Here is a 21458-nt window from a genome sequence, read left to right as displayed (position 1 = left end):
AGAACTATATCCAAAAAAATATCATATGTATGACTTTGTCAGTTATACCAAACGATTCAGGTGGTTTTATATATTCTAAAAACATTGAAAAAATAATTTCAAAATATAAAGTTGGCCACCTTGGAGCACATTATATCTTGGAAAGTATTAAACGTAAGACTTTTCCAGCAGAAGAAGGGTTTAAGTATTCTATAAACTAAAAATAAATAATTTGAAAATCAGTAATTTTTCCAGAAAAATATTTCATGAAGGTGCCGTTGTCAGGTAAAAATCAACTTTTTTTCTCAAATTTGAAGGGCTATATCTCGGAAAATATTAAAGGTACGATTTTCCCAATGATACCATAGGATTCAGGAGGCTCTAGATATTTTAGAAACCGTAAAAAAAAAAATTGAAAACTATTAGTTTTTTCAGAAAGAAATTCCGTGTTACTACAATTCTTAGGCAAAAATCGTTGTTTTTTTCTCACATTTAAATGGTCACATCTTGAAAGATATCAGTCATACCGATTTCCGACTAGTACCGAACAATTCAGGAAACTTCCAATATTTTAAAAACCTATAAAAAGTATTTTGGAAATTATAACTTTTTCTAGAAAAAAATGTTATTCAAGTGCAGTTTTCAAGTGAAAAATTAATTTTTTCCTCAATTTTGAAGGGCTATATCTCGGAAAATAATAAACGTATGACTTTCCCAATGGTATCATACGATTTAGGAGGCTTGGAATATTTTAGAAACTGTAAAAAAATAATTTGATAATTACTACTTTTTTCAGAAAAAAATTCCATGTTAGTACAATTTTCAGGCAAACATTTTTTTTCTCAAATTTGAATGATCATATCTTAGAAGATCTTAATTATATTACTTTCCCAGTAGTACCAAACGATTCAGAAAGCTTCAAGTATTTTAAAAAATTAAAAAAAATAATTAAAAAATCAAGAATTTTTTCTAGAAGAAAATGTTAAAATTGGCTCATTTTGAACACCTTTTATATCGGTATCCCTGTGATTGAAACACCATGAAAGTCCATTATATTACCGAAATAATTAAGAAGGCTTTAAATATTCTGGAAATGTCTATAAAATCATTTGAAACTTAATACTTTTTGTGGAAACATCAATAGTTTTTCTGGAACCTAACTTAGTAATTGGCCTTAACTTAGTAAAGGCAAAAATCGTTTTTTTTCTGAAATTTGAATTATCATATCTTGAAAAATATCAGTCGTACGACTTTTCCAGTAATGCCAAATAATTCAGGGGACTTTAAGTATTCTAGAAACCTATAGGAAGTATTTTTAGAATTATAATTTTTTCTAGAAAAAAATTTCATTAAAGTGCAGTTTTCAGGTGAAAATCAATTTTTTTTCTCTATTTTGAAGGGCTATATCTCGGAATATATTGAACGTACGATTTTTCTTAACAGTACCATACGATTCAAAAGGCCTTAAATATTTTAAAAAGTGTAAAAAAATGATTTCAAATTTATTACTTTTTTTTAAAAAAACTTTCAAGTTAGTACAAATTTCAGGCAGAAATAATTTTTTTCTCAAATTTGAATGGTCATAACTTGGAAGATATCAATTATATTATTTTCCCAGTGGTACCGAACTATTCAGAAAGCTCCAGATATTTAAGAACCTAAAAAAAATAATTAAAAAATCGAGAGTTTTTCCCAGAAGAAAATTTTAAATTTAGCCCATTTTGAACATCTTTTATATTGATTACGGATATTCCTGTGATACACCATGAGAGTGCATTATATTACCGAAATAATTAAGGAGGCTTTTGAAAATGTTTATAAAATAATTTGAAAGTCAATACTTTTTCTGGAACCTAACTTTGAATAATTGAATACTTATCCAGCTGCGCCGGCGGTGTTTCGTGACTAGTCAAAGGCTTTCGATTGTGTATTAAGTTAGTTGAAGAAGCACGGTTTCCAAGGATTCATTCTAAAGTTATTTAAAGCCACATTATCGTAATTTATTAGTGCAATTCCCCGATGCTTCAATAATCTCTATTTTATCGACAGTTTTAATTTCCTCTCATGTTGACCTTTTAAAGTTTCCAAACACGCCCCCGCCAAAGAAGTTAAACTTTTTCTATCGATCCAAGAACGTTCAATTTCACGAAGAAAAATCCTCATTAAAACTATTTCGACGAAATACAACCCCCGAAAGGTAAAGAACGAAAGTCTATACGTACTAATCTCATTTGGGGAGTTTCCAACTTTTCTTTAAGCTAATTAGTTTGTCGTTTGAATGGCCATTTTAAGATGTAGTAGTAGAAGTTTTAACCCATTTTTTTAATGAGCTTTTAATGCTTAAACCGTCTTTTAATAAATTCGGTTTTTCTTTTATTAATATTGTTCTAGAATGAAGCAACTTAAAACATATCCCTCGTGCAATTACACAGTAAACTTATACAAGTTGTTCACGCTTTGCACGTGTGAAACTAAAAAGGCAAACAGGTCCGGAAATATTAATTTCTGCACACTCTATGCGGAAGTAGACTCACTGGAAATAATTCATACACATTGTTCTTATGATGTGGGAAGGTTATTTAATAAACCTCTTGTAATTATCCTTCCAGGTTTTTGGTTTTTTGAAAATAAATAATGTTTTGGTTTGTCCTCGTAACGTTATGGAACATCAATAAAGCGTAAATCGGTAATGCCAAGGAAAAAATCATCGAAATAATTATTTTTAGCGTTCAGAAAGTGCGGCGGCCTGTTAACTTTTATTTACATACTACCGTCAATGATTTTTTTTTTAATTGAGAATCTGGATGGAGAGTTTTCGTGTTTATGTTCGATCAATGGCGTCGCAAGAATTGGTCTGTATAAATTATTAATCATGATAAATTATGAAGGGATTCTGAAACTGTTGTAAGTAATACATCATTTCTATGAGTTGGGCAATATACAGGGTGATTTTCTAGCTATGCGCATAAACTTGGGAAGTGATAGCTGATGAGTAATAATGAAAAAAAGATGTAGTAAAATATTTTTAGTTTTGGAGATATCCATATTTTTTAAAATAAAAAACGTGTATTTTTTCACGTGTTTAATTTAAACTAATTTAAAGCAACTGTTCGAAGTTGTTTCCATTATTAAGAGCGAAGCTCTTATATGTGCTCGTGACAAATGGAGCGATTTTCGGACCCTGCGTCACATAAATGCTAATAACTTTTGTTCTATGGCGAATTTTTTTTTCGGGTTTTTACCATTTTATGTAGGAAGGATGAGCGAATATAATGGTGAAAAAAACGTAAAAAACGGTTTTTTGGTGAAAAAAATTTGATTAAGTCGTTCTGGAAAACTGACCGAGCCGAATTTTCTGAAACTCATTGACGTTAAAGGCCTTTATATAAACCAACTCTGAAAGGGCGCTTTTTAAGATTAACCCTTTAGAAGTTGGATTTTTCTGTGAATGAATTTTGAACTTTTTGCGCGGTACCTCGCGGACTTAAACGGTTGTGGGGCCTAAACGGTAACGTTCCCGACAATGCGGACAAAACAACCCTTTTCTACGTAAATGTATCTTTCTTTTTTGTTAAAACTATTTTTTGCAAAAAGAAACTCCTTCCGAGATAAACGAACTCAAACTTAATTTTTTTTTTTCAAAAAAAAAAAGTGAATTTTTCCGAGAAATAAATTTTTTTCTACTTCTAAAAAATTTTTTTTTTGTTTACACCATTTGAAAGCTTAATCCTTAAGGATTAAATAGATGTATTACTTATGGCGCTACGTATTATACAGGGTGAGCTGTGTCAACAAATATGAACCCCTTTTTGAGCCTTTTTCTGACCGATTTTTTCTATTTTTCTTAATAACTCTTTATTGGCGGCACCTAGAGACTTCAAAATTTCAGCGTTTTAAGAACTTTTTAAATTCTATTTTTTGACATACTCTACAACCTTCTACGTAGAGTAGTTTTTGCTCTACACCTTTTTTTAAATTTGACGCTTAATACCGGCATGACACCTACAAAAACCATTTTTTTTTTGAAGTCACCGGACACTATCCGGCTGTAATCCATTGAAAACCGTTTTTCTTCAAATGTTGTATCAATTCTACTTCAAGCACTTCACAATAGCGATCTGCTGTGAATCGGCCATCAATTTTCCAGCAGATTCCGGGTCCTCGGTGGCTGATCCAAGCCCATATATTTACGGAAAAATGCGCACTTCTTCTTCTGGGCGACACAAATCTTTCGTCATATCTTGAACTCGTCGAAGGTCTGTATACTCTAACTTTACCGTTGTAATTACCTTGGAACATCTTTTCATCACTAAATATATCTCCCAATAACCCATCGGTAAGCGATTAAACTGTTGGCATATCTGCAACCGGACTTCTTTATTAGTTTCGGTTAACTCAATCTGGTTGCTGAGCATCTGCTGGATGAGCATCTCGTTCAGAATTCCAGCCCATACATTTACAGAAAAATTTTGTTGAAAGTATGCTCTCCGTGTAATATGCGGATTTTCCAAAGCCCAGTAATGAGTGTTATGAAAGTCGAAAATTCCATTGCGCGTAAAATTTGCCTCATCCGTAACTAAAATGTTCATGGTAAAGTTTAGGCTTAACTGCTGGTGATGTAACAACCACTCACAAAAGTGTACTCGAAGCGGCAAATCTCTTGGAAGTAGCAGGGCTTGTACCCTCTGCACATGAAACGGATACAGCAACTGGTGCCTTAAAATTTGCCAACTTGTAGATTGCGATATTCCAAATCGCGCTACAATTGTCCTATAGTGCTAATTCCAGGTTGTTCTTCGATAACTTCTAAAATATCTTCCTCCAGATTTAGAATGTGCCTAGATCTAATAGCGCCTCCATCTTGTCCAGGCCACGGCCGCAAATTACCAGTTTCTCTACCCCGCTGAATAACACGTAAGAAAGCCCCATACGTCCCGGGTGATATCTTCGGGGAAATCTTTGGGCATACAGATCAGTTGCTGCCACTGCATTCTGATGCGTTTCTCCGTAAACCAAAACCATGTCGACAAGTTCTTCGTTTGTAAAAATGTGCGCCATCACATTTGACGCTTTTATTTTGTTCGTGTGAAAATAACGATCGAAAACGATCACAGCCACCAACAAACTAAGCACTGCTAAAGATTCCAAACATTATGACTTGTTTACTATCAGTTATTAATAAACAAAATAAGTTTGTCTGATACACGTTCTGTTGACATTTATGAAACCGAAAATATATTACTAATTTTTTTCTCATTATTACTTATTATTGATCTTCATCTACCATTTTTCACGTTTATGCGCATAGGTTGAAAATCACCCTGTATTCACTTTCTCTGTTTGTTATTTAATTTTTATACAAAGAATTTATTTATTGCAATTTTTTATGGTACTTAAGTCTAAAATAGGTTATCGTGCATGAAAACATATTTTATTTAAATGTTTTTTTCATGTATACTGAGAAAAACAAAAGATTTTTTTCTTCAAAAATTGACCTTTTCCCCTTTATGTCATTAATGGGATTTTTAATTTTTATCAATTTTTTTTTGGTATCTAAGAAAATAATTTAAAGAGAATGAAACAGAATTTAAGTCGATTTTTTTATTTATTTTTTCTAGGGATTTTGACTATTTTCCTATACTATCTTGATGTTTTTATTTTTATGTTTATATTACTGGAAATATTTTTTTTATTTTTTACATTAAAAATTAATTTTTCATTTTATTACACGAATATTTATCGTAATTTTGAAAGATTCTTTTGGGAATTTTTATTTAATTCCAGGGATTTGAATTAATTTTTCCTATTTTCCAGCTTGGAATCAAGAATTCCTATAATTATAATAGAATTAATTATTAAAATCTGCGTACGCTTTAAATTAATAATTTGATAAAAAAATCAATTTATCAAAACTCTCCGTTAATAAATACATATTTTAATCAATAACAATGTTTTACTGCATTTTTTAATAATTAATTTTAGACTAATTAAAAAGATTTAGGGAGGGTTCCCTTAAACCTTTTTTATTCCCTATTACCCTATATCAGCCTCACTATAGGTTTACAGGCCAGAGTGGCTTTGGCGTAATAGGTTGAGTAAAGAACCACTTGATTGTAGAATTCAATCCTGATTTATTCACCCAAAACTACAACTATTTATATCAGTCTTAAACTAACAATTCGTGGTAATTTTCAAAACTAAGATATTTTCTCTTTATAATACATCCTACATTTCCAATTGCAAATTGTTTTAAAAAACTAAACAGTTCGTGATTCGGATGACAGACCAATGTTTTTATAAACTATACTACGCACCTTGACGGACTAACATAAACAGTTTTATATACTTAAGTAAAAAATAGAATTTTTAAATTAATAAATTTAAAATTAAAAATGTCGAATGATCTACCTTTATTGACCTAAAACGTAGAATTATCAAAATATTTTTTAAAAAATGATTATTGTGTTTAAAATAAATATTGGTTAGAAGAGAATTGATTAAATTAGATCCTTGATGTTTATAATCATAATTTTCTTTTTTAGAATTATTATGTGTGGTAATAACTTTTATAGTTATTAATCAACTCCTAATGGTTAGTTTAATCATAAAAATGATTTTCACATTGCTATAAATGAACTTTGTCAATAATTGTCACGATTTTAAGCCAATAATAGTCTTTCTGAATTATGACAAATTCAAGTTTGATTAACGTTAATGTAGGATCATAATTGATAATCAATTTATAGTCAATCCTCTACTAATCATCAATAATAATAATTCAAATATCTATCAATTTTAGGCAAATAAAATTGGTTTCTGGTTGGTGAATCCTTATTAACCGATAACTGTCTCTCCAAAAATAGCAAGAAATCATTGATGTGATTAAAGGAAAATTGATTAATGCAGAATTGAATAAATGATAATCATTGGCATTTTAAATAAAATTATTAGTCCTACTCAAAAGTATAAAATCACCACCACGACTACGTAAAAAATCAATACTTTCAACAAAAGAAATATTTATTATCAGAGAATCTATTAAGGTTATTTGCATGATCTTCTTCAATTGTAAGCCAATAAGAAATTTTTTTAAATTATATATAATTTTTCTTGAATATATTATTAAATTAAATTTATTTTGAATTGGTAAGTGCTCATCACTCCAACTATTAATTAACACGTTAATTGCCACAATACAATTTTTTTTTACCCCACGAGCCAAAAGCTATTTTTTATTTGTTTCACTTCCAAAATAATAAACATGATGACCCACAATTAATTACTCGTCAATACCTGTCAAAAATTGTGTTTTTGAACATGAATCAAGGGTCTCATAAGGCCTGGCTGACGAAAATTGCACAGTAGGCCACGTGAATCATACTTGATTCAAAACTAGCCTATTTTTATTGTTTATCGTCATTTATGTGTGATCAGTCAAACAGTAAAGAACTAAAAACTTGTGTTTTGATATTTGTTTATTAGCGATCTTTATTATTGACTTAAGTAAGATTTTATCGCAAATCTTGTTTTCCAAGCTAATTTTATATTTTTTTTTGTTGAAAAGATGGATAGTTATAATAAAGAACAGCAGCGTCCTAATAATGAGCGAAGAGATTCACAAGTAAACGCAAATCGAGTGAAACATATTTTGGAAGACGTCGGTACTACTAACCGTCGAAGATGCTGCTTTTGGTCTGTGGCAGCTAAAAGTTCTGCACAAACCAGACGGAAGTGCATTCAGTGCGATAAGTACTACTGCGTGACTTGTTTCACCGAGAGTCATGTCTGCTTAAAAGAATAATTATTTTTATTCTTTTAAAAACTGTGTACCTTGTATACCTAATCTGTCCTTTGAGCTTTTAAAATGTCTTTAATTTTTCCTAATAAAAATATCTTCAAAAATAAATTTTGTTTTTGTTCGACAAAAATTTAATGCCATTTATATAAAAATTTCGTGTGCTAATCTACGCCAGGCCACGCTTTTTAAATTACTATTGATTTATTTATATGGCTACTGAGAATCACCGGCGAGCTACTAAAGGCACAATTACAATAGTTTTCCTGTGAATCACGGCTGATTCACGTGGCAGTTAACGTGTTATTTAATTAATCAATAGGCTTATAATTGAAAGGGATCATGCAAATTAACTTCAAAGACCAACCTTAATCAATTCTCTGCTAATAAATATTTCACTTTTTTAAAATATTGATTTTTTAAGTAGACGTTCCTTGGAGTTTATTACTGATTGATTTCGAGTTACCCGGCTAATTATTCAATTCCTTACCAATTATAACTTGTCTAGGGTTGATAATTTTAATGATTATCATTTATTCAATTCTCCATTAATCAATTTTTTTTAACGACATAAATGATTTCTTCCTATTTTTAGAGAGACGGTAGTCGGTCAATAAGGTTTCGCCAAACAGAAATTAATTTTATTTGCCTAAAATTGATAGATATTTGAATCGTCGTTATTGATTTAAATATCCATTTATTAGTGGAGAATTGATTAAATAACATTCACAATGATTGTAAATATTGCTCGATTTGACGTTAATCGAACTTGAATTTCTTATGATTAAGAAAGACTATTAATGGTTTAAAATCGTGACAATTCATGTCAGAGTTCGTTTATTCAATAGCAATGTAAAAATTATCAAGTGTTGACTAATCATTAGGAATTGATTAATTAATATAAAAGTTATGTAGGAGATCCTTGGAGTTGATTTTCAGTTATTCAATCTATTAATTACTCAATTCCTTAATATCATAACGGTGGTGATGAATTTGTGCTTTTGAATAGTGCTGATGATTTAATTTAGGATGTCAGTGATTATCTCTGTTAATTCATATATATTTTTTGTATATTTTTAGACATACAGTGATAATACTAATCAAGTTTAGTCCAATAAGAGTCTCGATGGATCACAATCTATTACTATTTTCTTTCAATCAATTCAAACAACAAGGAAAGGGGACTTTAGGAATTGATTGTAGGTCAATTAAATTAAGTGTAATATAGAAAAATAAAAACCATATCCACGTTTATATAAATATAAAAGAATTCCTCCGCCAATGGAAAGATAAACTTTGAAATCCAGAGAAGTGTGAGGCCAGCACAATAATACAGGTTCAGTACGCTTAAAAATACCGTTCGGGTGCAGACATTTATAAATCGAACTTTCGAAGTATAGCGCAAACTGTAATTTCCGAAATTGAACACGAGTTCGGAGAGAAAAAAGGCATTTTGCCTTTATAAACAAGTCGCTCTTCTGCATCATCACACCCTGACAGTCTTAAATAAACTTTAACCGCGTGAATTATCTGTTTTTGTGAATGTGAATCGATCGAATTATAATTTATACCTCGCACTTTCCATTAATTTTAATGGTGTAATTATTAGGATAATCCATTTTATTGGCGTCGGGCCAAAATAGCACTCCGCTTAATTTTATCCCCGTTTTCCCGGATTTCTGGTTTTGTGGCTTAAAAAAAAAAAAGGAAAAATGATCGAGGAACACGATATGGATTATGACGATCCCCACGTAAAATCCCAAAGGCTCAGTGTGGTGTCCCAAGGGAGACAGAGCAGGATCAGCTGCACCCAATGCGGTACCACCCATCAAGGACCTTGCGTAATTACCAAAGTAAGAGACAAATTTTGTTTTAGTGTTCAAGATCAACCCCAATAATAATCATCATCAATATCTTGATGATTCTCAAGTGTCATTGATTCAGAATCGGAGAACTTATTAGATAAAGGTTTTAAATTATTCTCGTTGCAAAAGGATTGAGTAAAGGCAAATTTAATTAATATTAGCGTAAAATGCTATGAACCCTTAATCAATCGAAAACATTAAGATCCTTAGTGAACTAAAAATGATTATTAAAATGACAATAAAATTCAAAGACCCTTAATAAAAAACCCGTTGCTAAGATTAAAATAAATATTGATTAACAGAGAATTGATTAATTAAACTCTGAACTGATTTTAAGGGCTCTTTAACTTGACATCACTCGAAAATATTTGTACATGATTTATAAAGTACCTTATTGGCCAAGAATTGATTAAAATCTTGATACTTAAAATTATACGCAATAAATTTCAAAAATCGTCTATTCAAGGAAATCACTGTTATTATTAAAATTGATTAAATATGATTATGATTCATAAAATTTCTTATTAACCTGGAATTAATGAAATAATTATATAAGCTCAACTATTTATTAATAGAGAATTGATTCAATAGCGTTTATTGATTTTAAATGTCCACCAATCCAAAATCAATATGAAACAATTCAAAAAGAATCAATTATTTATTTTTAAATAAGTTATATCTATAGAAATTATCATTAATGTTGATTCTAAGATGTCACTTATCAAAAAAATGACCATTTGGCGTAGAATTGATATAATTATTTGTAGTGATTAGGAGATTAACAAACTCATTCTTTTTATTAAATTAAGCATATATTGGTTGCGTATTAATTAATCAATAGAGCGATTTTAAATCAATACAAAAAATTGCTACTCAATTAGACAATTATTGGTGTAGAACTGATAAAATATTCAGAATAGTGATTCAAATAAGTACCTTATCTCATCAATTCTACCTAATTTCATCAATTCTAATTTTTAAACTCTAAGTGAGAGTTTAAAAACTAGAATTGATAAAATTTTGCATTGTAATCAATACAAACAATTTAAAGAATCACCGACAAAAAAATCAATGCTTTGATTTGCAATCAATGAACATCGACGTGGGAACAATTAAATAATGTTTATGATTTAGATAAGCCTTTAACAGCTATTGTATTAAAGGGTTAAAGATTTAAATAGGCCTTCACTGGTCTAGAATTGATTGAATTATTAACATTAATTATGCAGGTATTTGGTTATGTACCCAAAATCAATAAAATAATTGTCACGGTTGTAAAAATAAACAGTGATGGAATTTTATAGAAGAATCAATATAATAATGCTCAAAGGTCTTTTGATTCAGATTCAGAGCAACATAGAATCAATACTGTCATAAAATCCTTAATTAGCTCCTATCATTTTATATTGATTGGATAATCATTTTAGTGATAATCAATTAGGTAGGAAATTGATGTTTTTAAATGATAATCAAGTCCAGAATCAATAAAATAATTTTCGTTTTAAGATAAATTAAAAACAAACCCTAAATCAAAAAAAAAATGGAAAAACTTTTGCGGTCGTATCCGGATTTCGGATAGCAGATGTATTATTTTTTTTAAACACGTGTTTCGCTCCTATCGGAGCATCATCAGGCCTAGACCTACACAGATTACATTACAACTGATATCATTAATTATAAGATCACTGACAAACAAGATCATTGTTATAATTATAATAAATATTAAGTGGGAAAGAATTGATTCAATAGCAATCAATGATTTTAAACTCTCACGAAAAAATTTAGCCTAGAATTGATTAAATAATTTTATCAAAAAAAGTCCGCTACGGATTTTGTTGAGTCTTTGATTGCAATGAATATCGATAAGAAATTCATTAGTTCGTAATTACAATAATTTTTTTAACTTAACCTAAAATGGAAATGTTTTTAAAAATATTAATTAAAATCATACACACTAAATTTAAAAAATGGTCTATTCAAAAAAGTCGTTATTATTCCTAAAATAAGTAATTGATTTAATATATTTTATAATGTGATTCATAAAAGCCTTTATTAACCCAGAATTGATTAAATAATCATGCCAAGAAATCCCAGGGATCATTTATAAAAAAAATCATTTTTAAGACCAAAATTGAAAATCCTAAAAATTGATTAAATTTTATGTAAAAATTTTCCAAGGATTGCCTATCCAAAATCAATAATAATCATTGTTTTGATTGCAATGAAATATTGATTAGTAAATAATTGATAAAATGATCATGACAAGGATTTTAAATACTCTCTTTGATATTATTAAAAATATTTATAAAATCACTTTTATTATTGAAATAAATTGATTTAACATGATTGTGATTCATAAAAGCCTTTATTAGCTTAGAATTGATTAAATAATCATGCCAAGAGGTACTATGGACCAATAATTTTAAAAAAATTAGTCTGAAAGTAAAAAAACTTCGTCAAGGAACTCCTATCAAGAATCAATAACAACCACTGTTTCGATTGTAATTAGTATTGATTATTAGAGAATTAATTAAATGATAATTACAAGGATTTGAAATTTTTGCACTTGAAATTGAAATATTGATTAACATTATACGCAATAAATTTCAAAAATCGTCTATTCAAGAAAATCACTGATATAGAGTATTGATTCAATAACATTTATTGATTTTAAATATCCGCCAATCCAAAATCAATATGAAACAATTTAAAGAGAATCAATTATTTATTTTTAAATAAGTTATATCTATAGAGATTATCATCAATGTTGATTCTAAGATGTCACCCATCAAAAAAATTTTAGTTTTTTTTTAATAATCAAATAAACAATTTGGCGTAGAATTGATATAATTATTTTTAGTGATTAGGAGATCAACAAACTCATTCTTATTATTAAATTAAGCATATATTGGTTGCGTATTAATTAATCAATAGAGCAATTTTAAATCAATATAAAAACTCGCTACTCAATTAGACAATTATCGGTGTAGAACTGATAAAATGTTCAAAATAGTGATTCAAATAAGTTCCTTGTCATAATAGTAATGATTTGCTTAAAATCAATATAATAAATTATCACAGTGAGAGTTTAAAAACTAGAATTGATGAGATTTTGTATTGTAATCAATATAAACAATTTAAAGAATCACCGACAAAAAAATCAGTGCTTTGATTTAAAATCAATGAACATCGACGTGGGATCAATAAAATGATGTTTATTATTCAAATAAGCCTTTAGCAGCTGATGTACTAAAGGGTTAAAGATTTAAATAGGCCTTCACTGGCCTAAAATTGATTGAATTATTAACATTAATTATGCAGGTATTTGGTTCAAAATCAATAAAATAATCGTCACGGTTGTAAGAATAAACAGTGATGGGATTTTATAGAAGAATCAATATAAAAATGCTTAAAGGTCTTTTGATTCAAATTTCGTAGTAAAAAATCATTGACGTGGAATCGATAAAATATTAATCATCATCTAAATAAGCCTTAAATAGCAAGAAATTAATTAAATAAATATATAATAATAATTATTCTAAAGGATTAGATTTAAATAGAATTTTACTGGCCTAGAATTGATTGAATTATAGTGATTTATTATTATGGAATTATTTCACTAAAATAAGCATTGATGGGCTTTTATTGAATTTTAATTAAGGATTCATTAATAATTATTATGAGCAACATAGAATCAATACTGTCATAAAAACGTTAATTAGCCCCTATCAGTTACATTGATTGTGATGACCATTTTAGTGATAATCAATTAGATATTAAATTGATGATTTTAAACGATAATCAAGTCCAGAATCGATAAAATAATTCCTCTTAAGGTAAATTAAAAACAAACCCTAAATCAAAAAAAAAATTGGAAAAACTTTTGCGGTCGTATCCGGATTTCGGATAGCGGATGTATCGGGAAATCAGCCGTTACCGGAAATATGTTTTATATTAGATTTCGGTATTTTATTGGTGGAACGTGAATCTGGGCCCATTCGTAGGATTTCCCTTTTCCGCTACCGAGGTCTATATCTTATTTTTATTATTAGTGCATTCCAGATATATCGCAAGGACATTTTCTTTAGGTTATACTTATCGCATGTTTCTTATTAACCACATAGAATATATACAGATACACACATCATTTATTGACATTAATCTTACTTTCAATTCGAAAAAATAACCCGCTCCACCCCTGGTAACTATTAATTATGACCAATTAGAGTGAGTCAGTTTGACAGTAAGGACCGTTAAAAAAAATTCCAGGGGCGGAACGGCCTTCATCTAAATCTTATTTATTAATAATAATTTATTCTTATTTAGGAGCTAGCACTGCATGATGACGAAGGCCATAACTGGTGGTCAATAATATTCTCCTTATTGGTGATCGGCCTAGTGATATCGGGAATAGTTGCGGCCATATTCCTAGTAGGTTACGTGGATGAGCTTTTATATTGGCAAGGAGAGAGAATGAAGTTAGAACAGTATTTACAGGTAAAGAATGGAACGTTCCCGGTACCTATATCGGCCTAATCCATAAACGTTTCCAGGGCGAATTGACTCCGAAACGTCTTCCTTCTTCCTGGATATCTTCCAATCATTTCGTGTTCCAGTCGGACGATGGCAGTCTGGCCGTTTTAGATACGAATAAAAATTTTACAGTGTCCATCTTAGTTACGAATAATACACTGGTAATAAATCCGGCCCAATTATTTTTAAATCTGACCCGCGTTTTATTTCAGAGGCAATTAAACGTCAAAGGATACCAGTGTTCGAAAAATCTAAATTACGTACTCTTTCAGCACAACGTTAAAGTGGTAAGTATCCAGAGTTTTATTGTCTTATCCAGTTGTTTTAGGTTCGACTTTATGATGCGGTATATGACGCTTTAATGACGCGTATCAATTTTTATGGCTGTAAATTTTTTGTTGTAATTATTTTCCAGTGAGGTCCTGAAGTGCGTTTCTTGACTAGGTTAAATATTTAAATTTTGTACAAATAGTTTCTGATTAATTTGACTGGACACCTATTTCAGGGTTTCTTAAAATATGTACAAGAAGTTGAGAAAAATAAAATTCTTGAAAAATAATAATTAAAAAAAAACCATTGTAGAAAATGACCATATTTCACGAACTTCACTAGATATAACTTTGAAATTCTGCACAAATATTCTCTGCATTAATTGGCTAGATACCTATTTCAGGGTTTCTCAAAATATGTGCAAGAAAATGAAAACAAATTTTTTTTTTAAAAATTCTAATTAAAAAGAAACAATTGTACAAAATGTTCATAACTCAAAAACTTGACTAGGTACAATATTGAAATTTTGTACAAATATTCTCTGGACAATTTTATTGAACCCCTGTTTCAGCATTTCACAAAATTTGTACAAGAAGTTGAAAATTTTCTTTTTTTAAATTGATATTAAAAAAAATTGTACAAAATATTCATAACTCACGAATTTGATTAGATACAACTTTGACATTTTGAACAAATATTCTCTGCGCAATTTGGCTAGACACGTATTTTGGGGTTTCTCAAAATATGTACAAGAAGATGAAAAATTTTTTTTTTTTTTAATTTTCATTTAAAAAAAAACAATTGTACAAATTGTTCATAACTCAAAAACTTGACTAGGCACAATATTTAAATTTTGTACAAATATTCTCTGGACAATTTTATTGAACCCCTGTTTTAGCATTTCTCAAAATATGTACAAGAAGTTAAATTTTTTTTTTTTTTAATTTTAATTAAAAAAAAATTGTACAAAATATTCATAACTCACGAATTTGACTAGATACAACTTTGAAATTTTGTACAAATATTCTCTGCATAATTTGGCTAGACACCTATTTCAGGGTTTCTCAAAATATGTACAAGAAGATGAAAAAATTTTGTTTTTTTTTTAATTTTCATTTAAAAAAAACAATTGTACAAATTGTTCATAACTCAAAAACTTGACTAGGCACAATATTTAAATTTTGTACAAATATTCTCTGGACAATTTTATTGAACCCCTGTTTTAGCATTTCTCAAAATATGTACAAGAAGTTAAATTTTATTTTTTTAATTTTAATTAAAAAAAAATTGTACAAAATATTCATAACTCACGAATTTGACTAGTTACAACTTTGAAATTTTGCACAAATATTCTCTGTACAATTTTATTGAACCCCTGTTTTAGCATTTCTCAAAATATGTACAAGAAGTTAAATTTTATTTTTTTTTAAATTTTAATTAAAAAAAAATTGTACAAAATATTCAAAACTCACGAATTTGACTAGTTACAACTTTGAAATTTTGCACAAATATTCTCTGCATAATTTGGCTAGACACCTATTTCAGGGTTTCTCAAAATATGTACAAGAAGATTAAAAAAAAAATTTTTTGAAAAATTCTAACTAAAAAAAAAATATTTGTACAAATTGTTCATAACTCAAAAACTTGACTAGGCACAATATTGAAATTTTGTACAAATATTCTCTGGACAATTTTATTGAACCCCTATTTTAGCATTTCTCAAAATATGTACAAGAAGTTAAATTTTTTTTTTTTTAATTTTAATTAAAAAAAAATTGTACAAAATATTCATAACTCACGAATTTGACTAGATACAACTTTGAAATTTTGTACAAATATTCTCTGCATAATTTGGCTAGACACCTATTTCAGGGTTTCTCAAAATATGTACAAGAAGATTAAAAAAAATTTTTTTTGAAAAATTCTAACTAAAAAAAAAATATTTGTACAAATTGTTCATAACTCAAAAACTTGACTAGGCACAATATTGAAATTTTGTACAAATCTTCTCTGGACAATTTTATTGAACCCCTGTTTCAGCATTTCTCAAAATTTGTACAAGAAGTTGAAAATTTTCTTTTTTTAAATTGATATTAAAAAAAAATTGTACGAAATATTCATACCTCACGAACTTGACTAGATATAACTTTGAAATTTTGTACAAATATTCTCTGTACAATTTGGCTAAACACCTATTTTAGGGTTTCTCAAAATATGTACAAGAAGATTAAAAAAAAATTTTTTTGAAAAATTCTAACTAAAAAAAAAATATTTGTACAAATTGTTCATAACTCAAAAACTTGACTAGGCACAATATTGAAATTTTGTACAAATATTCTTTGGACAATTTTATTGGACATCTATTTCAGGGTTTCTCAAAATATGTACAAGAAGATGAGAAAAAAATATTTTGGAAAAATAATAATTAAAAAAAAAACAATTGTACAAAATCTTCATAACTCAAAAACTTTATTTATGGCCGTTAAAAGGGCCAGGAACGTACTAGTATTTATTAGTAGAGTTTTGTGTAATTTTATTATTTACCTCTATTTGAATCACCAGATAGTAAAACGTACTGAAGAAAGTGGAAAAGCATATTGCTTGTTTGAACCATTGATTATATATTTTATCAAGTATAGGCAGGCAGTTAAGTGATTTAATTTTCCCAAGCAGTTTTTTTTTAATTTTAGTTAGTTGAGCCAATTTAAGGTAATTTAGTAACTTTTTGAGGTAATTTATGTTTTAAATCCGGGTATTTGAGTGGTTTGATTAATACAGGCAGTGGAGTTAATCCCTGAATGATTATTTTCTTATTAACTATTCAAGTCCAGGCAGTTGATTGGTTTACGTGTCCTAAGCAGTTTCTTTTAAATTTCGGGTAGTTTAATGGTTTGATTATTCGAGGCATGATTGAATTTTCGATCTTCTCAATTTTCTACAGGCATCTAAAGTAATGTTCCTTCTAGTCAATTTAACGAAAGACTACCTTAAGCTTCCTGCTAAATTTAATTTTAAATTTTGAATTTGACCAATAGGAACGTGCATTATGAGCGTTAAATATATCAGAGGCGTACTACCGCTAATATTAAAACCGAAAGGAAATTAAATTTTCTCTTGTAAAATGCGATGCGTGACAAAGGGTAGTTTAAAGGGAGAACGTAGCGCGAAAATCCATAACTGCCTTAGTTAAATCAGCGATGCCCTTTAATCCTTCCTTCCCCTGACCTCCCTTTAACTTGCCCCGCTATCTAAATTACATCTGATGCTTGTGTTTGTACTGCTTTCTCCTGGATATATCTAAGTGCAAAGGTGAAGGGTGGGTAATTTTCAATTCTGTTCTTAGAGGATTAGGGATTGATGTTAATCCGGCCCTAGTATAAGTTATAAGGCGAATAATATATAAAGGGTTGTTTAATAGTACGATCCTGTGCACTTTAACCACCGCTTTAAGGAAGTAATTAGAGGTTCTTATTGGTCAAGTTTAAAAAATATCAAGGGCATTCTAAGTATTTATATGAGACTCTTTAATTAGTTACAAGTTGTTTGAGAATAATGGTTTTTAACTGTTCTCTGATTAGTCCAATTTGTATATATTGAGGGTTGCCCTAGAACATTTGATTAATTAATTCTGATAGGGTACTAAGTTAGAGAAGGAATTTATTGTCCAACAAAAAAAAAGACAACATTTACAGTGTATCCCAAAAAGCTCCTCCTCTCCAAACAAAAACAATATGGGTACACTCTTGTGCATTTTAATGGTCCTTATTACTCTCCTCATCGGTCCAATTTGAAAATATACAGGGTCGCAGCAAGACCCTTAATTAATTGGTTGAAATTGACTAATAGAAGAAAATATATATATAGAGTATCCCAAGATGCTCCTTTATCCATGCATATATTGTGAGATTAAAAAAAAATGTAAAGAAAATGAATACACTCCTGTGCATGTTAATTATTACACTTGTGATTGGTCTGCACCTAATTAATTTATTTTTTTTTAGGTTTACAGACAATCTTTCACCGCCCTCTATACTGTTTACGCCGTGGAAAAAGAGTGAGTACACAAATAATATTATCATATATGTTTGTATGTTATCTATTTACCACCTAAAGCTATCTCTATTTCTCTCTATGCCGGGGAAAACTTTCCTATCAAATACACATGTTGAATTGAAAATTTAAAATGATATTTCCCGAGAATGTATCCTGGAAATGTTTTTGTTTTTCCTCGTCAGATACCGGCGTTTGTAAGGTAAAACTATACGTTAAAAGTGCTGTTTTATATAAACGGTTAGGCGATATCGTGTTGCAGAGGAGGTGTTCTGCAAATGTATCTGGAAAGTATGTGTTTTAGTGGGGTATTAGGTGTTTGACAGTGGAGAATTTTTTTATTAAATTAGCAGCTGGCCAAGGCAGTTTTGATTCTAATTTTCGATAGGATTTCTCTGTTCGAAATTTCTTAAAATGTGTTTATTTATTAATGAACAAACGGAAAAATCTTAATTAAGTCTTACATAAACAATCTAAATACTCTATAATATTTTTTTTCTGATTTCGCGTCAAAATTTAAGCAATTTGGTCTATTACAAATCATACATTAATCAAATTGTTTTTGAAATAGAGACAGTTGAAAATCGTCTTTTTTCAACTTCAAGAGGTCATCAATCCGTAACTATTTGCTATAGGATAGAATGATTTTCACATTTCTACCTTAACTTTTAAAGATCTGTCTCTAACGTTATCCATGATTTTTTTCTGATATTTTAAGAAAAAACAAAGACAAGTAACAGTAGCATTTTTTTCTTTTAATAAACACATTTTACAAAGTTAAGATAGGAATATAAGAATCATTCTATGAGAAGTAGTTATAGTCTTAAAGTTGAAAAAAAACAAATTTCAAATGTCTCTGATTCAAAAACTACTTTATTAAAGTATAATATCTAATACATTAAATTTCTTAGAATTTTACGAAGAATCTAAAAATCAAATAATATATAAGTAGTGTTCCATTAAAAAAAAACATAAATGTCTACTGTCACTTTTGTGAATACCCTGTATAAGTGAAATTTTTTTTAAAATGTAGTTTTTTATAATCCCCCTGTACACAAAAAAAAAACAATTTTTTTTTGCTTGAAAAATATAGCCATAAGGGAGTACCCAATAAACATTTGCCGCAACTTATAGTAACATACAAGATATATAAGGGTTTTATAAAGGTAACAAAGATATATAAGCAAGTTTTGGGGTTTTATAAAATTACTCTAGTAATATTTTATGTTTATAGTGTTACTGTAACCTACATATATATAATGGGGTGATATAGCGTTTTCCATCACTAATTTATAAAACTTTTAGTAACCGTTACTTATGGTAATTTTAAAGAGTTTATATAAGGTACGGAACGTATTCAGGTTGATAGCGTCTACACGGACTTCAGCAAGGCCTTCGATAAAATTAACATTTCAATTTTGCTAAAAAAACTAGCTTTGGTAGAGGTGGGTGGTTTTCTTTTAAAATGGGTTGAATCTTACCTCTCAAATCGAAGGTTCACAGTCTGCGTAAACTCCGAAATAGTTAATGTAACGTCGGGGGTGCCCCAAGGATCTCATTTGGGCCCCCTTTTTTTCATAATATTTATAAATGATATATTTAAATGTTTTAAACACTCGGGTTTTTGCTTTATGCAGATGATCTTAAATTCTTTAGACCTATAAAATCACACGATACTATTGGCATCAAGGCCTTGGATTTTGTTTAAATCAATGTCAAGAGAGCCTTCAGAATATATCAAATATTTCTTTGAATATTAACATAGACGGGTTGCCAATATATAAAAGCTCTAAGGACGAATTCTGGCCAATACTGTTTAATATTTTTGTACTTCAATTAAAGCCAGTGGCAATTGGTATTTATACTATGTTACTATTTTAGGTGTCACTAATGAAAAAACTCATATTTTTTTTGACTCATTTTGCATAAAAATTCATTGCTCGTTAATTAATAGGCCGATATTGCTTTAGTTTCTACTACTGAATAGTAAATACCTTAGGGTATAATAAAAAAAATACACCTAAACACTAGATGCATTAAAAGTATTTTTTAGGTGTCACTAATGAAAACACTCATATTTTTTTGACTTATTTTACTAAAAAATTCGTTGCTCATTAATTAGTTGACCGATTTTGCCCCAGTTTCCACTAGTAAATAGAAAATACCTTAGGGCATAATAAAAAAAATGCACCTAAACACTAGACGCATTAAAAGTATTTTTTAGGTGTCACTAATGAAAACACTCATATTTTTTTGACTTATTTTACTAAAAAATTCGTTGCTCATTAATTAGTTAACCGATTTTGCCCTAGTTTCCACTAGTAAATAGTAAATACCTTAGGGTATAATAAAAAAAATGCACCTAAACACTAGACACATTAAAAGTATTTTTTAGGTGTCACTATTTAAAACACTCATATTTTTTTTGACTCATTTTGCATAAAAATTCATTGCTCGTTAATTAGTCGGCCGATTTTGCTCTTGTTTCCACTAGTGAATAGTAAATACCTTAGGGTATAATAAAAAAAATACACTTAAACACTAGATGCATTAAAAGTATTTTTTAGGTGTCACTAATGAAAACACTCATATTTTTTTTGACTCATTTTGCATAAAAATTCATTGCTCGTTAATTAGTAGGCCGATTTTGCTCTAGTTTCCACTAGTGAATAGTAAATACCTTAGGATATAATAAAAAAAATGCATTTAAACACTAGACGCATTAAAAGTATTTTTTAGGTGTCACTAATGAATACACTCATATTTTTTTTGACTCATTTTGCATAAAAATTCATTGCTCGTTAATTAGTAGGCCGATTTTGCTCTAGTTTCTACTACTGAATAGTAAATACCTTAGGGTATAATAAAAAAATGCACCTAAACACTAGACGCAATAAAAGTATTTTTTAGGTGTCACTATTTAAAACACTCATATTTTTTTTGACTCATTTTGCATAAAAATTCAT

At 29.0% G+C, this 21458-nt stretch overlaps 1 protein-coding gene across 4 annotated transcripts in view; it reads left to right on the top strand.

Annotated features, from left to right (window-relative positions):
* Positions 1–21458, top strand: part of LOC126743489 (dipeptidyl aminopeptidase-like protein 6) — a 93979-nt gene that overhangs the window by 46220 nt on the left and 26301 nt on the right. For 3 of the 4 annotated variants that reach the window (XM_050450594.1, XM_050450592.1, XM_050450593.1), the window contains 4 exons: positions 13966–14136; positions 14193–14333; positions 14385–14459; positions 18444–18496. In XM_050450594.1, coding sequence (XP_050306551.1) covers positions 13966–14136; positions 14193–14333; positions 14385–14459; positions 18444–18496 — 440 coding nt within the window. Of the gene's footprint in view, positions 1–9105; positions 9628–13965; positions 14137–14192; positions 14334–14384; positions 14460–18443; positions 18497–21458 lie in introns of those variants that run through there. The other variant, XM_050450591.1, reaches the window with a different exon arrangement.

Source organism: Anthonomus grandis, chromosome 13 (genome assembly GCF_022605725.1).
Source record: "Anthonomus grandis grandis chromosome 13, icAntGran1.3, whole genome shotgun sequence".
Classification (NCBI taxonomy): Eukaryota; Metazoa; Arthropoda; class Insecta; order Coleoptera; family Curculionidae; genus Anthonomus; species Anthonomus grandis.
The sequence above is the reverse complement of the archived record's forward strand: the minus strand, read 5'-3'. Positions and strand labels throughout refer to the sequence as shown.